Genomic DNA, 18,459 nt, shown 5'->3' with positions numbered 1-18,459 from the left:
AACAATGGTTAACATGTAGTATAAGGCCATGTTCTTTCTGGCTTATTTTCACTCACTTGATTCACTCTATTCTATTCGATTCGATTCGATTCGATTCGATTCGATTCGATTTATTCTATTCGATTCGATTCTTTAGTTCACTCTATTCGATTCATCCAATCATTCACTCCATTGATTCAAATTTCACCCACTTGATTCACTCCACTAAATTCAGCCAATTTCAATTTTGCGAATCTTAAACTTAATAGTTTTTATTAATATTATATTAATATTAATATTATTATTATTATTATTTTATTGTTATTTATTATTTATTATTTTTATTTATTTATTTATTTGTTTTTTTTTTCAGAAAAGTTTTGGATCTTATTATTTCATGATAAAACCATAAGTACAAGATCCTTGCCACTCTTTCCTACAAAGGAGACCCAAAAAGCCCCCTAAGAAAGATCAAAAAGAACAAACATCCTACACAACAGCCTAAGAAAAATTAGAACCATACAAGCGTAAAGTTACAACTTTCCTAATGACTATACTAAAGCGTCCACAGTTGACTTAGAACCCTTAAAAATCCTATCATTCCGTTCCTTCCATAAGTAGTAGATAGTAGCCAGCAGACTAGCATGTTGCTTGACATTTCTACGAGTAGGGAGATTAGCCTGCATAATATGAGCCAGAGAGAAGGAGCCCAAGGGCATCTGAACCCATTGAGCAACAACAATCAAAACACACTTAGAGAATTCACATTCGAAAAACAAGTGAGGGATATCTTCACAGCTACATTCACAGAGTACACATCTGTTGATAAAACACATACCCCGTAAGATCAGCTTATCCACAGTAGGCAACTCATTATTCATAACCAACATACCAGTAAAAGAATGCTTGGGGTGGCATCCAGTCCCATGAATCAGAGGAGCCCAGGGAACTAATGGTCTTCTAGTCCTGATATAGCCATACATGGTATCTGTGCTATACTTCATCTGAGCAGTGCAGGCATCAAGCAGATGAAGAGCCTGATCAGGAGAACCTGCAAGTCCCAGGAGAAGGTCTTTCATTTTAAGTACATTATTCCAGTACCAAGAGTTGGAAACAGTCTGCTGAGCATCCCACAAACTAGTTCCTTTTAGAACATAAGTTGAAATCCATCTGGTCCAGATACAATGGGGTCTATAAAAAAATTTCCAAACCCTTTTCATCATTTGCGCACAATTCCACCTTAGTACCTCTTTTATGCCTATCTCCCCCCCCCCCCCCTTCTCTAATTTTGGGGAGCATAGCAACTGCCACTTGAGAAAGACATGTCTTCTAGACCCATCAGCAATACCCCAAAGGAAATCCTTACAAAGCTTGATAATTCTTTTAACAATGCCTTTTGGGAGCAACACACTAGCCCCCCAAAAAGTATGAAGACCAAAAATGACTGAATTCACAAGAAGAGCTTTTCCTGCATAACTCAGACTATGATTAGCCCAATTCATAATTCTAGCTTTGATTTTATCCAACAGAGGTTGATACATGTCTTGAGTTATTCTAGCATTAAAGAGAGGAAGTCCAAGATATCTGAAAGGGAAAGCTCCCATACTAAAACCAGTAGCATCCAATATAAGATCCCTGTGTAACACCCCGGTTTATGAAGGAGCCTTTAGCAAGACATTCCCTAATAAACCGGACTGTTACCATCTCGGTTTCCCGAGGTAGTGAATAACAAATTAAACTCCAAGGCAAAATTATATAATTACTTTAACTTAATTATTACAAAACCTCTTTTACGTCAAATTACAAAGAACTAACATGAATAAAAGTGAAAGTCTTCTAGATGATGATCTAGCTACTAAGTCTTCTGATCCAGTGTCTCACGCCCACCAAGCTCCCGTTCTATCTCTTAAACCTGTCAAGTCTGCTCGCCAATAATTGGGTCATCACAGGTGTTCACGAATACACAGGGTCAACTACGAGGTTGAGTAGGGAAAGCAATGAAACAACAACAAAAAAAAAATATGATATGCATGCTCCTCCGTCACCTCCATCTCCATCTCAACTCATATCTCATAACCAGTCTCATAACTCATAACCCGGAACGCCCAGCCATACCGATCCCCGGTAGACTATATATATCGACCGTAGCCGATCCGCCACTCGCACCGAGGACACCAGAGCAAGTCTGCCGAGAACCCGCCCGGGCCTTATCACAACATCATCATCACCACACCACATCACCACAACATCCTCCATCTCCAATGCATATGAATGCTCAAAAGAAATTAATGCAACACAATATATATATATCATTGAACTGATAAATCATAAAATCATGCCGGTTACCCGATGTTGTGATATCATACTCAATACGATCAATTCAGTCAATCACCTTCCCGTATATGAATCATAACGTAAATCAACAACCATGAATCAAGTCAACACAATTCAACAACAACGATAATAAGTCAAGTGTATTTCCCTACCTCGATCTTTGCGATCAAATGGTCGGGTGTCCAGTAATATTCCACAACAACTCGCCCTCTGAAAGATAATTAAATGATAAACAATCACTTAACTATCCCCGTTCCCAAAATAGAAGTTACTAAAAATAGAATTTCTTAAAATGGAAACTTTCCGATATAGTAACTTTTCTCTTTTAACAAACCCGACTCGAAACCCGTCTTTAATTAATTAATTAATATTAATTATTATTTTATTTTAAATAACTCGGAACTTAAACCAAAACGATAATTAGAGGATTAAACGAATTATACGATGAAATGAATCAAGCATTTGAACAACTCTAACAATCCCGACTCAAAACCGTCTCTAAACATTTTAAATAACTCGGGAGTTAAATTAATTAACTAAATACGATAACTTAAATAATAAGGAAAACGAATCAAAATCTACTAAACAACACGCTCCAACCCACGACTTCCAACCCGTTTCCCGACTCCCACGCGCCACCTTACCACCGTGACAACCACCAGCCATGCTCCCCACTTCGACCCCACCACCAACCACCGACCCCAAGCTGGTCGACTGCCGCCGGCGAGTCGAACCAGGGCCGTCATTTGGCCTGGTTCACCGCCGAGCCTCACCAACCACTCCCTGTTCTCTCCTTACCACCACCGCAACCATTACCTTACCCCTGCCAAACCACCACAGCCCTACTCTCCGTCAGCCCACGAACCCAGACACAGTGGCACCGCCGTCTCGACCTCCCCCTAGTCCACGGTGGCGCCACCCCAAACCTAGCCATTCTAAACCCGTCTCGAAAACCCCCGCTAAACCACGTTGCTTACCCCCCATTGTCCGCCGCCGCCTTTCATAGCCACCACCACCGCCTAAAACCACCTCAACAACCACCACCACACTCGACCCTTACCACACTACTCCCTTACCCTGCCAACAACTACCAGCATCCCCTCCCTAAGACACGAAACAACACCCAAAAACCCGACATCAAAGCGAAAACAGAGGAGATGGGTTGCTCTTACCTTTTTCTGCCGCCACTACCGCCACCAGGGCCACCCACGGTTGTCGACAAAAGCCCCTAGCTCATCCCTGCTGTGCCGCCAACACCCACGGCCACTCTCTCTCTCTCTCTCTAAGCGTGAAGATTGAAGTTGGAGCTGATGAAAGAAGGGAGGCGTGAGGGAGGCGGGTTGAGGGAAGGGTTTGGGTAGTGTTTAGGTTATAATTAGGGTTAGGGTTTAGGGTTAATTGGGCTGAACATGTTATTGGGCCCACTTAAATGGGTTAGCTCACATTTCGAATTTCATATAAACCCGTCTCAATTAACTTACGATAGCTTAATGTAATTATCGACTCAACTATTAACCCGACATAATTAGTAATATAAATGTATAATAATTAATATATAATAATATCCGTTTAATTGATTATATAAAATACGGGGTATTACAGTCTTCCCCCCTTAAAAATGAACTTCGTCCCGAAGTTCGCTCCCGTACTCAAACCTCAGAAGGGGTATTGTATATCGTACATACGGACGTCACGCATTTCCTACACCGTTAACACACACTTTTGACACATCAGTTAAACATAACAGACACGGAATGTTACATTTTGCCCTCCTAAATATAAACTTCGTCCCGAAGTTTAACTCATCTTTACTTAACCCAACTAACTACAATAATAACTACCTGAGAACACAAATGTATAACAACTAAATATTCATCTGAGAACACCGTCATCTTCCATCTAAATTCCGATCTCCAAACTCAAATAACTCAATACCAGTAGTTTAACTACACTCTCCTTTTACACATCATCCAACTAACAGAAGTAGGAACAAAACATATAGAACTCATTTGCATAGGTACCCCACAACGAAACATCAACTTGATCAAAACTACAATCTGCAAACAAGTGCAAATTAAACATTAAGATTTTACAATCCTACCCAACTAAAAACATGGTTACGTCCTCGTAACCTTCATTATTATAACAAAAGTTCTCAAACTACTGCTAACAACTGAAAGAGGATAAAAGATTCACAACTCACGCTCAAGTTAACTAATCCTTACCAAAGACAATCAATATACAAGCTCTCTCGAGGAAGCTACCGTTACCAGTAAAAAATCATTAGTAATTATTCACTTCACCAATCATTGTAATCTCACACCTTAGAAACATAGGGGATCAATCAACATAAGAAAAGAATTAGGGTCGAAACTTAATAAATCGATTTATGAAAATTTATAACCTAATAGGTCCAGTCTGACTTCCCTTTTCATAATTGTACAGATTTAGGTCAAGACACCGAATCACCAAAAAATGAAGACAACCAGTTTCGCAGTACTTATCATCCTAGAAATATTTTTGATACTCATAACAAAGGGTTTGGGATTTATTCACGAATGACGAATGCACATTGATTGACAAATTTTACAACTTATTGGTCGAGTCAAACAAGTGAGTAAACAGCGATATTGGAAAGTTAACATACAAGACTATCATACATAGAATTTCGTTCTTGCTATTAAATATATATAAACTGCACCCAACACCATGACATAAAAGATTAAATGTATTTAACTACACCAATTTTACAATATCCCTTACATATCATGCTAATATCAACATACCGTGTTAACACATAATTCACTTAAATCACCAACTTACATTTCCCGTTTTGACATTCGTAACTAACCACAATCCACCAATTCGCTACATGAACGAACAACATGACTAAATTAACCCACTACTTGTGACTCCGTTCTAGTTTCATTCCCCCAGACTAGCAAATATCATGAAACCATACAACCAGACACTGGCTGGAAATCTCATTCCTAATTATACTCACACGACAAAATTTAACTTCATTTTCAAAACTTTTACTTTCATACCGGACGATGAATAACTTTCCTAACATAAATCTTATAACAGAGCCGTCCATAGAATCCATTTACAACTTACTACGAAACTCAAAATCAGATAAATTTAATTCAATTCCCTCAAACAAAACGAGCTTAGGTGTCGACTCATACATTGTAATTACAGGTTCATCTTATTCATTTCAGTCCTATCTTTACTAATGAACGACTACCATTGGAACCAATGCATATCATGTGAATCATCAAAGGGTTATCCCATTATAATTGCCAACATAGTTATCATAACAATCTTTATTAGAATATAATTGATAGTAACGACTCGAGAATATAGATATGTCAAATGTCGTGTTATATCAAACAGTTTCCTTTATATCATGCTCATACAATTGCAAGAATCCCTTTAGCATTTAATGACAATATAATATCGAACATATCCAATAAGAAACAACAACACTATTTATTATCATGTTATAGGTTTAGGTCCAACTGAAATAATTTAATGAAATGAAAGTTATAAGTATAACTATAGGCACACAGACTCACATAAAAGACATTGGAACTCAGGTGACATCCTACATGTGTGAACATTTAGACATAATCATTACTACCATTCATGTGTAAACATTTAAACATAATTATTGTAAATATTCATGCGAGTATATTAGAACATTTAACGCCACCAATTTTACCAAGATATGATAATATAGTTTTATATTTATGTATACCCGACCACTATACAAATATGATGAACACACCAGAGATATTACAACATGCCACAAAATATGCAAACAACTGGACTCGTATAAAATATTTCACCCTCGATTAAGAATCAAATTAAGCTATTCAATTTTACTCATACTATCATGCCAACAATGTTATCAACTAAGTTTTAATTTTATCACTTGTTAAGATACATAACTACTGAACATGCGTGCTACTATCTTCATATAAAAAACATTATAAATTCACATTACTAAGGCTCATGAATTAATCAAACAACTGTATGAAAACTTAACATAGAACGCACTTTTTACAGGTCATGATTCACGTTGTAATTTCCAAAGACCACAACAAATAACCATTCGATTAAAACTTGATTCATATTATTTTTATAACACACGGAGAGTTAAAAACACAGGGGAAAAAGAATTAGGTCTAAAGCACAAGAATTTCATTTTTAAAGAATTTTACAACTCAGTTGGTCCAAACAAACATGTGACAGCAATTGGTCCAAAACTCGGGTCAGTTTGCAAAACCTACCGTTTAATATATAGACATCAAGAATTTTCGTGGCTTATCAATTTGGATACATATGCGACTCTTTTGATCGATGGAGTTGGAATTGTGCAAAAATTATTAATACAATTTAAATGAGGATTTTTTTTTTTTACAAAATCGTTGGTCAAACATCACTGCACAGGAACTTCCTAACCACAGCTCACTAAAATATTTATTACTCCTAATCTGTATATCCTATAAGCATGAAACCAACGCCAAATGAACACTAACTCACGAGGCTATCTCTCATAAATTTTCATCCATAGGCAATAAACAGAAAGGAATGACAGTAAGGTCAATTAAAGAGTAAAATCAAACAAAACGGGTTTCAGCACTAAGTCGTTCATTTTCTATGTTCCAAACTCTTACAACCATACTATCGATACTAACTTATCCTAACTTAAATCTCACACTGTGTATTTCGTAACATCTACCCCATAGAATCCTTTCGCATCTCGATCTACTCCTTACATCTAAATTACGATTGCTATGACTAAAAACATGCAATTCAATAGTGTTTCTTATTACTATCACAAGAGTATACTAGCATGGCTTTGGGATCACATAACCGCATATCACTAGACATAATAGTACTATCAGCACATCATTCAACATCCACCTAGGTAAATATCATCGACTCGCAATTATTTTCACGCTCACGACTACCACAATCCAACACTTCATTGATTATCAACCTGAACACGAGAATTTTATTTCTCATCTCCATAGCATCATATGATCATGTCATCATTCATACAAAATACTTACCGTAGCGTTGTCCTGCAGAATGGTTAGAATATATGGGTCTCAAGGTATGCATCAACTCTTTTATGCAATAATCAATGTATCAATCAGTTAACACTTAGGCAACGATATATGAATTTCATGCTCAACCTTATGCAACTTTTCTACCCTTTCTCTCATATACACTCAGGGTTTCCGGGTCAAACTGAGAGGGCCACTGGTTCGGTGTGAGGGGGCCCCTAACTCATCCCTTACCTTAGTGGGCTCCTAACAGTTCTATCCCGGGGTTCATTTTATTTAGACTTTTCCTATGTTCACTGGATTCATTGGTTTAGGCCTAAGGATCGTTCTCTCTGATACCACTTTGTAACACCCCGGTTTATGAAGGAGCCTTTAGCAAGACATTCCCTAATAAACCGGACTGTTACCATCTCGGTTTCCCGAGGTAGTGAATAACAAATTAAACTCCAAAGCAAAATTATATAATTACTTTAACTTAATTATTACAAAACCTCTTTTACGTCAAATTACAAAGAACTAACATGAATAAAAGTGAAAGTCTTCTAGATGATGATCTAGCTACTAAGTCTTCTGATCCAGTGTCTCACGCCCACCAAGCTCTCGTTCTATCTCTTAAACCTGTCAAGTCTGCTCGCCAATAATTGGGTCATCACAGGTGTTAACGAATACACAGGGTCAACTACGAGGTTGAGTAGGGAAAGCAATGAAACAAAAAAAAAAAAAAAAAATATGATATGCATGCTCCTCCGTCACCTCCATCTCCATCTCAACTCATATCTCATAACCAGTCTCATAACTCATAACCCGAACGCCCAGCCATACCGATCCCCGGTAGACTATATATATCAACCGTAGCCGATCTCGCCATTTCACCGAGGACACCAGGGCAAGTCTGCGCAGAACCCGCCTGGGCCTTATCACAACATCATCATCACCACACCACATCACCACAACATCCTCCATCTCCAATGCATATGAATGCTCAAAAGAAATTAATGCAACACAATATATATATATATCATTGAACTGATAAATCATAAAATCATGCCGGTTACCCGATGTTGTGATATCATACTCAATACGATCAATTCAGTCAATCACCTTCCCGTATATGAATCATAACGTAAATCAACAACCATGAATCAAGTCAACACAATTCAACAACAACGATAATAAGTCAAGTGTATTTCCCTACCTCAGTACTGCAGTCAAATGGTCGGGTGTCCAGTAATATTCCACAACAACTCGCCCTCTGAAAGATAATTAAATGATAAACAATCACTTAACTATCCCCGTTCCCAAAATAGAAGTTACTAATTTCTTAAAATGGAAACTTTCCGATATAGTAACTTTTCTCTTTTAACAAACCCGACTCAAAACCCGTCTTTAATTAATTAATTAATATTAATTATTATTTTATTTTAAATAACTCGGAACTTAAACCAAAACGATAATTAGAGGATTAAACGAATTATACGATGAAACGAATCAAGCATTTGAACAACTCTAACAATCCCGACTCAAAACCGTCTCTAAACATTTTAAATAACTCGGGAGTTAAATTAATTAACTAAATACGATAACTTAAATAATAAGGAAAACGAATCAAAATCTACTAAACAACACGCTCCAACCCACGACTTCCAACCCGTTTCCCGACTCCCACGCGCCACCTTACCACCGTGACAACCACCAGCCATGCTCCCCACTTCGACCCCACCACCAACCACCGACCCCAAGCTGGTCGACTGCCGCCGGCGAGTCGAACCAGGGCCGTCATTTGGCCTGGTTCACCGCCGAGCCTCACCAACCACTCCATGTTCTCTCCTTACCACCACCGCAACCATTACCTTACCCCTGCCAAACCACCACAGCCCTACTCTCCGTCATCCCACGAACCCAGACACAGTGGCACCGCCGTCTCGACCTCCCCCTAGTCCATGGTGGCGCCACCCCAAACCTAGCCATTCTAAACCCGTCTGAAAACCCCTGCTTAAACCACGTTGCTACCCCTGTCGCTGCCGCCTTTCACAGCCACCACCACCGCCTAAAACCACCTCAACAACCACCACCACACTCGACCCTTACCACACTAGTCCCTTACCCTGCCAACAACTACCAGCATCCCCTCCCTAAGACACGAAACAACACCCAAAAACCCGACATCAAAGCGAAAACAGAGGAGATGGGTTGCTCTTACCTTTTTCTGCCGCCACCAGGGCCACCCACGGTTGTCGACAAAAGCCCCTAGCTCATCCCTGCTATGCCGCCAACACCCACGGCCACTCTCTCTCTCTCTCTAAGCGTGAAGATTGAAGTTGGAGCTGATGAAAGAAGGGAGGCGTGAGGGAGGCGGGTTGAGGGAAGGGTTTGGGTAGTGTTTAGGTTATAATTAGGGTTAGGGTTTAGGGTTAATTGGGCTGAACATGTTATTGGGCCCACTTAAATGGGTTAGCTCACATTTCGAATTTCATATAAACCCGTCTCAATTAACTTACGATAGCTTAATGTAATTATCGACTCAACTATTAACCCGACATAATTAGTAATATAAATGTATAATAATTAATATATAATAATATCCGTTTAATTGATTATATAAAATACGGGGTATTACACCCTGACAGTCTCTGCTACACCTCCAAAATACAGATCAGTTTTGGATGGGTTATTATGGAGGCCAGAGAAGTGACTGAACGTATCAAGGCAATCTGCAACAGCCTTAACAGAGGGCAGGTCACCACGAGTAAAGACTAGCAAGTCATCTGCAAAAACAAGGTGAGTAAGATTCAGTTGGACACACTTAGGGTGATAAGAGAAGTTAGCAGCCCTAGGGAGCATTCTGAGCAGCCTTGATAACACCTCCATGCAGATGACAAAGAGGTAGGGGGATAGAGGATCCCCTTGCCTCAACCCACATTTACCAGGAAAGAATCCATGAACTTCTCCATTGATAAGCAAAGAGTAATAAGGAGAAGTAACACATGCCATAATCCACTTAACAAAATTAGGAGGAAACTTTAAGAAGAGCAAGCTATCCTGAAGGAAATCCCAATTAACAGAGTCAAACGCTTTCCTGATATCCTCCTTAAGCAAACATCTAGGAGTGAGGTAGGCTCGGCCATATTTGGAAACCAGATCATGTGCAAGCATGGTGTTATCAAAAATATCCCTATTAGCTACAAAAGCAGCTTGTTCAGGACCAATGATGGAGTCCAAGATCTGTTTGAGCCTATTAGCTAGAATTTTGCTCACCACCTTATAAAAAGTGGTACAGCAGGCAATGGGTCTAAAATCTTTAACAAAAAGTGGGGTTTCCATCTTAGGAACAAGCACCAACAAGGTAGAATTAGCTGCTTTTGGCATGTTGCAAGTCTGGAAGAACTCAAACACAACAGCTTTAAAGTCAGACCCTACCTGGTCCCAAGCATCCAAAAAGAACCCAGATGAGTACCCATCAATTCCATGACTCTTGTGCCTATCAATGGATTTTAGGGCATCAAGAATCTTCTGCACCCTTACCTGCTGCACCAGGGAACCCCAGCATTCAGGGGGGACAATGTCCTTCAAGAATAAGGATGAGGGGAGAGATTGCACAGGAGAAGAAGTACCCAAAAGATTAGTATAGTAGGATACAAACCCTTGAGAAACCTCTTTAGAACCCATACACTGTACCCCAAACTCATCTTGAATAAGTCCAATACTATTTTTAACCCTCCTATCAGTAAGCCTAGAATAGAAAAATCTGGTGCTAAGGTCATTTAACTAAAGCCCTTGAACTTTAGCCCTCTGGTAGAGAACCTGCAGTTCAGCTTTCTTGATCATAATATAATCCTGTAGCAAGTGCTTTTCCTTGTCAAGAATGGTAAGATCCAGAGGGGAGCTACTGAGTTGGTCCTGACAATGGTGAAGAGCAAGCTTACTTTCAGCCACCCTAGCTGAAAGGTTAGTATAAAAATCAGTGTGCAGTTGCTTTAGACTCCCTCTTAATTTTTTGATTTTCTGAAATAAGGTAGCAATATGACTTCCATAGTATTGATTACTCCACCTAGCCCTGACAGTATCCTTAAATTGAGGGGAGAGAGCCCAGCAATTCAAGTATTTGAAAGAGGATTTCCTAGAGGCAGGCATATCAGCAATATTGACTAAGCAAGGAGAATGATCAGAAACACCAGCAGTAAGATAGGCAACAGTTGAGTGAATAGTGGACAACCACAGAGGAGAGGCCAAAACTCTATCAAGTTTAGCCCATCTAAGGCCATCACCCTGCTTGTTATTCCAAGTGAAGTGACAGCCTGTAGCTGGATGATCAACCAAACTACAAGCATCCAAGCAGCCTTTAAACTCAGAGATATCAGCCAGCTGCACATGAGAACTACCCAAACGTTCATCCATATTCAAAACCACATTATAATCCCCTAAAAAAAGCCAAGACTGGGAGATTTGAGAAGAAATCCCAAGGATCTGCTCCCAAAGCTCATTTCTGTCCAGTCTTGCATTGAATGCATACACAAAAGTCACTTCAATAGACTTTTGGGAAGCTATGTGAAGCAGGAGACAATGCATATGCTGAGCAGACTTATGCAAGACAGTAAGAGAAAGAACATTAGGTTTCCAAAAAATCCAAATCCGACCATTGTAGTGATTAGCATTATTATGAACCAGATTATAACCAGGAAAACTTTTACTGACATCCTTGATGGCCTGATGCTTAACATGAGTCTCAAGTAGAGCACCACAGTCCACCTTATTAATCAGCAAGAAATGATGAGCTTCTTGCTGTTTGAGGGGGTCATAAAGACCCCTAATGTTCCAAGATGTTATGATCATGGGGGTTTTCAAGGTCCCCAAGATCCAATTCTAAACCCTTGTCATCCACTATTTCCAGCTCTACATTAGATTCATCTCTAGAGGCAGTGTCTGCAATCTCCTGAACAATAGAAGTCTCCTCCTCACCCTCAGGCTGAAGGAGGGAGAATCTATTGAAGAGGTTTGTAGCCACAGTCTTCTGAACAGGTGTGCGTTTAGGACTAACTGGTTTACTAGTCTCAGCAGGACTAGAAGTACGAGGTATCACAGGTGGTTTAGGCCTGTAGAAAGGTTTAGCCTTTGGTTTTCCAGGATTACATCTATCCTTAGTGTGGCCAATCTTCTTGCAACTAGTACAGAAATGAGGCACCCATTCATATGCAACAGATTACAGAAGAGTTCCATGATAAGGGGAGTTAATCTTAATAGCCTTAGGGAGTTCTTTTGAAAGATCTACATCTATAAGAATCCTAGCAAAGGCCAGCTTACTCTTATGAGTAGTATGTTCATCAGCACAGATGGGCTGCCCTACAGCACTAGCCACTTTGCTTAGTCCTGCTTTAGACCAGAAACAGGGATCCAAGTTTGGAAACAATACCCAAACAGGGACATGTGTGACATTCAATTCATCAATAACTGTAGGACTCCACGGTTTGAAGACTAAAGGAAAGCCATTGACATTCCAAGTGTCAGACCGAATTTTCTCCATATCCTCAGCACTAGCAAAACGAAAGTAATACCAGCCTTTTGCAAAATACATTATCTCAGGAGTAGTAATATGGGTCCAAAACTTATTTATTTATTTGTTATTATTATTATTATTATTATTATTATTATTATTATTATTATTATTATTATTGTTATTATTATGAATATTATGGTTATTAAAATCAATAATATTCATATTAATATAATTAATACTATTACTATTATTATTATTATTAATATGAATATGAATATTAATTAATAATAATAATATTAATAACATTGTTAATTTTAATATTACTATTATTAATACCTAATTATTTTTTCATATACGAACTTTACTCTTTCACACACACTTTTTCATAACGTTCTATTCTGTACCCTTTTCACCTCAAACTGAACCAAGTGAACTCTTAAATCAATATTTTTCCCTAAAACTTAATTTAATTGCTCAAATGACTTAAAACTTACAAGATGAATTCTAATTTTTTAAATAATTAATTAATTTACTTGTTATCAATTATTAATATTATTTGTTGAGTTTTAATTAATCAACCAAATTTTATTTATTTGTTAAAGATGAAATTAGGGTCTGTCGATTTTTATTTATCTAATTAATTAAATTAGGATTGTTAGTGAAATTAGGATGATAAACTACTAGACTTTGAACATCAATCTAGCAAATTGGCGCTCCATTATTTTACCTAATTAGATTGATGGTGAACCGTGGTTCATGGTGGCTACCTAGTTAATCACTCAAATTAGTTTAATTATTATTATTATTATTATTATTATTATTATTATTATTATTATTATTATTATTATTATTATTATCATTATCATTATTTATTATATTTAGTATTAATATTAATATTAATATTATTTCAGTTCAATTCAGCTCTAATCGACTTAGTTCGATCAAATTTCGCTCCATTCGATTCGATTCTGTTGATTCACTTATTGATTCGATTTAGCTCAGCTCCATTCGATTCAGATTCGATTCGATTCGCTCAGCTTTCACTCCATTCGATTGATTCACTTCATTCGATTCGATTCGATTCGATTCACTCTAAAAAGCCAGAAAGAACAGGGCCTAACATAGATGAAGAAAGTTTGTTTTTGAAGTAGCATAAGGATTAATAAATATGCAATTTTTATCATAGAAGCAAAACAACAAACACTAGATATGCAACAATCAAATATGAGAAAGGACTTGATGTATTTCTCTCTTAGTAATCCAACAATGATAAAGATTGACTCTTTTCTCTCTATTGTTATCTATCCAATACTATCATCTCAAAAAATTGACACACACAATTAAACCATATATGTGAATCCTTCAATTCCAACCACAACTCATTAAACCATGAATGAAAACTAGAATTGAGCATGAAGCTTTTGCCAAGAAATGTAAGCTAGAATCAAATCCTACTAAATTAAACCATGCTAGCAAGAAAAGACATGTAATTTCCTACTTGTTATATGAATCCTTTAAACCAAATCGACATACAACAAGTTTGCTCCAAACAATTCTAGATAAATTAAACCATTTCTCTAGAATTTGCAATAGTTAGGTAAACAAGATGCAAGAGTGATCAAATCATACATTCATTTACTCAACATAAGAATTTAAGAACAAAGGAAAGAACAATAGATGAATTAAGAGAGATTTAAGAGTCTTACAACACCATAGTTGGATACTTTGATCAAATTACACCAAGTAAAGAAAGATTAGTCTTCCATAGTTTGCTGACAACCCATAAAATGAAGAAAGATTAACATGAATTATGGAAAGATTAAATTTTTGATTATTACAAGATTAAAGCCAAGCATGAGATAAATTGCTCTTCAAAGTTTGTGATATTTATATGGATGCACATCAATCTAGGTTAAACCGTCTCATGAAAGCCCAAACACGGAATATTAAGCCCGTGTTCTATTAAGAGTGCGCAGGATCTGGGGAAGGGCGCAGGCTGCGCTCGGGACGAGAGTCCGAGTTCCAAATCTGATCATTAGCTTGGTCCTTTACTTTCCCGTCTTCATTTGTCATTGCTTGGTTAGTGTGAGCTTCATATCCTGGTTGATGTAAAACGAAATCTTCGCCTCGACTCATAGATATGGATGCTTTAATTTGTCTTATGAGATGAATAACCTAAGAGAATGCTCAATTTGACCAAAAACTATAAGGAAGCGAAATAGGTCAGTATATGTCCAAGATTAGTGCATAAATGTGGCCTCAAAACTCGAATAAACAACCTAATAGGCACAACTTGGTACGACAAATTTGACTCAATCAATGAGACTCAGTTTGTTGTTCACATTTTCGTATTTAGTATCAACATGAGTTAAATTTTCAAGATCTAGTTGACGCGATAAAAAAAGTCTTTTTATTATTTTTCCAATTCTGGTGCTTAGACTCAATTCAAATTTTGGGATAAAATTAGTCATCCCCTTAAAACAAGTATAATGATAATTAAATATCTTTTTACTAATGCCACTCAAGTTGTAAGATAGCAAATAATAAGATAGAATGAGGAATAAAACTCAATTTAACATTTTCGATTTTGTCGGGTTCAATTTGAAGCTATTTTGGTCGGTTACTTATTTTGGCACACTGTGGCACTGTGCCATGATGCGGTAATACGCTAACGCACCAATTTGTGTTTATGAACATTGGCCTGACACAATAACATTTAACTAATGTTGGGTATCACTTGTTTATGTCCAAATGTCGTTGATTGGCAGGCTCCAGAACCGTACGCATCTTCTATATGATTGATCGGATTCTCATTTCTCAATCATATTAAATCAATATAATAACAGATCTTTCGATGTAACAACGACAACGGTCCTAAATGATTAGACATTAACTTCGTAAAGGTATAAGATTGGCTTATATAATATAAACATTGAAATGTGGCGAGTATTCATAATTTGGTTCTTATTAGACCATCCCAGTTGCGAAGCCACCTTAATCGCGCCACCAAAATTTTTCCTCTTAATCGCACCTTATTAATCTTGACCCACTTTCACCCTCCCAAGCAGAAGGTCACGACCTAGGTCACCAACCCAATCATTTTTCCACTTTCCAACATTTCCAATCATTTAACACATTCACTACCCCACCAAAATCTCTCTCTTAATTTTTCAATTATTATTTACTAACAAATTTTAAATAACTTAATTTTCTAATTTTGTAAATATCGTAATAAAAATAATACTGCAATATGATAAAATTTGATGAATGTCTTAATTAAAATAAAAAATTTAGTCCCGATGATAAATAGAAAAAAAAATAAAAAGTAAAAAACAATTACATTGATAAACGGTTATATCCAATCGAACGGTTAAAATTTAAGTACACCCGACATCTCCTATCTACTAAGAGAATAAGGATTCTCAAAAATTTTCCCTCCAAATGCTCTAACTTAAATATGGAAACATGGTTCGATTTTCTTTAATAAACCTAATCTTTCATTTTAAAAATATCTTTCATCATTAAACTTTAAAATATAATCTTTTAACTAAAATAAATTAAAATTAGGATAAAACTATAAATTATACATAACCATAAATGTTATTATTAATTTTATGACAAAAAAAATTATTACAAGAATATGAGAAAATTTATAAAAAAAAATCATTATATTAAAATATTTTTTGAATACACACATCCCCCTACTACGTCCCCCGCTACTAAGAGATTAAGAAATCTCAAAATTTTTCCTACTAAGTGACACACTACTCTATAATATTTACATCCTAATTAATTGGTCCCACTATTTATATTTACTATTGCACAATATTTATCTCCTAATTAATTTCGTAAAATATTGACGATAATTATGGTTATAATATTTTCAAAAATCATAGTTTAACTTTCAAATAAACAAGGCAAATTACCGAGCTACCCTCTTAAAAATAATACTCTGTATTAAATACCATTAGTTTAAATGTTAGATTCTATAACATCTTTATCTAAAAAACCGCGCTTTTTGCGCGGATTCACACTAGTATATAGTCTAACCATCGTTAATAATTCAAACGATTATATTTGATGGCCGTAAATCAAATCGTAAAAATAAAGACACCAATAATAAAAATTAAAAAAAAAAAAACAAAGAAGTTAGGTTGTTGACGTAACTTTAAGTCTTAACCCACTACCCCCAAACTAATTCAACCTTATCAAAATAATTACTCCCAATCCCCAAAACCAAATGAAATAATCAAAACAGATTATATTAACTTTTTTTACCCAAAATTTTCGTCTTCAACCCACTTTTTTCCCCAAAATCTTCAAATAATCATTAATTTGTTCTTCATTTTCTGGGTTTCCAAGATCCAAATTTTTCACAAAAAACGATTTATTCATCTATCCACACATTCATCTCACCAACCCAAACGATGTGGGTTTTATTTCGATTTGGGGATTAATTTTTTCAATCGTTTTGGGGTTTATTTTCACGATTTAGGGATTAATTTTGGGATTAATTTTTGGGATCCTTTTCGCCAGATTTGGAGTTTATTTTCGCGAGATTGATGAATGTGAGTTCTTCGATCTACTGGTTTCACCATCAACAATCGCTTAACCTTCAAGGGCTTCAACAAGTAGGTAAAATCTTGTTTTTTATTTTCTTCCTTGACTTAGCTATATTCTTTTGATTATTTACCGAAATCGTTTTTGTAAATTTGTTAAGTCTTTGATTTTGATTTTGTCGTCGATTTCAAAATAGGTCAAAATCTATCAAAATTGAGTTCATTTTGCAAACAATTAAAAAATAAAACCTTTTTTTATATGCTCATATTTTTTTTATTTCAATTTAAGATGCAATTCAAGATTTAATTTATAAATTGATTGGTTTTCTTTCTTCTTTTATATTCCGCAAAATGGCGGGAGGGGATGACACTTGCTTTGGTTTGTCCTCTTTAATTGTATCCAAGCAATCAGAAGCTGCCACCTATCGGGTCACCAACATAATTACCATTCTCAACTCAGGGTCATGGGTTGCCCCTGAGTTATTCAAGGTCACCAAAATCATGTTGCTAATCCTAGTTTAAGGAGTCATTAGCGTGACCCGACAAGGTCACGACCCAGTCGGTGACCTTGCTTGGGGGTGGTCTTACAAATTGGCAACTTCGTTCTTAAGAAGGCTATGTTCATTTGACTTAATTTTTCTGAATTGAACTTATAATAATTTAACTTTTTAGAACTAAACACATAGAAGCTAAATTGATCATATAGAAGCTAAATTGAATTGAATTGAACTGAATTAATAAAAACTGAATTTGCAAGAGTTTTATTTATAGAAAAATGAATATAAATTGAGGTTATCGTTTCTAAATTAAATTTATAGGACCTGAACTAAACTAACATAAGCTTAACATTTCTGAACTGAACAATTAACTTATAAAAGTTAAACTAAACTTAAATGGAGTGAATTTAATGCCAAAAGAACAAGACATAACGCCTTTGTTGAGGGCTGCTAGTAGACAGGGCAAAATGGGTCAGACCCGAATAACCCGACCCAAAAAGGCTGACCCGAGACCCGAAAAT

At 36.5% G+C, this 18,459-nt stretch overlaps 2 protein-coding genes across 2 annotated transcripts; both read right to left on the bottom strand.

Annotated features, from left to right (window-relative positions):
- Positions 1–530: 530 nt before the first annotated feature.
- On the bottom strand, positions 531–1,583 carry LOC141639443 (uncharacterized). Its single transcript, XM_074448570.1, has one exon. The coding sequence runs from the start codon at positions 1,581–1,583 to the stop codon at positions 531–533; it is 1,053 nt and encodes a 350-aa protein (XP_074304671.1).
- Positions 1,584–11,156: 9,573 nt separating this feature from the next.
- On the bottom strand, positions 11,157–12,960 carry LOC141639442 (uncharacterized). Its single transcript, XM_074448569.1, has 3 exons — positions 12,593–12,960; positions 12,271–12,550; positions 11,157–12,170 (listed from the first exon to the last, which is right to left on the bottom strand). The coding sequence occupies exons 1-3, from the start codon at positions 12,958–12,960 to the stop codon at positions 11,157–11,159; spliced, it is 1,662 nt and encodes a 553-aa protein (XP_074304670.1).
- Between the last annotated feature and the right edge of the window lie 5,499 nt (positions 12,961–18,459).

The sequence above is a fragment of the Silene latifolia genome, unplaced genomic scaffold, assembly GCF_048544455.1.
Source record: "Silene latifolia isolate original U9 population unplaced genomic scaffold, ASM4854445v1 scaffold_394, whole genome shotgun sequence".
Taxonomy (NCBI): Eukaryota; Viridiplantae; Streptophyta; class Magnoliopsida; order Caryophyllales; family Caryophyllaceae; genus Silene; species Silene latifolia.
This window is presented reverse-complemented; position numbering and strand designations above follow the sequence as displayed.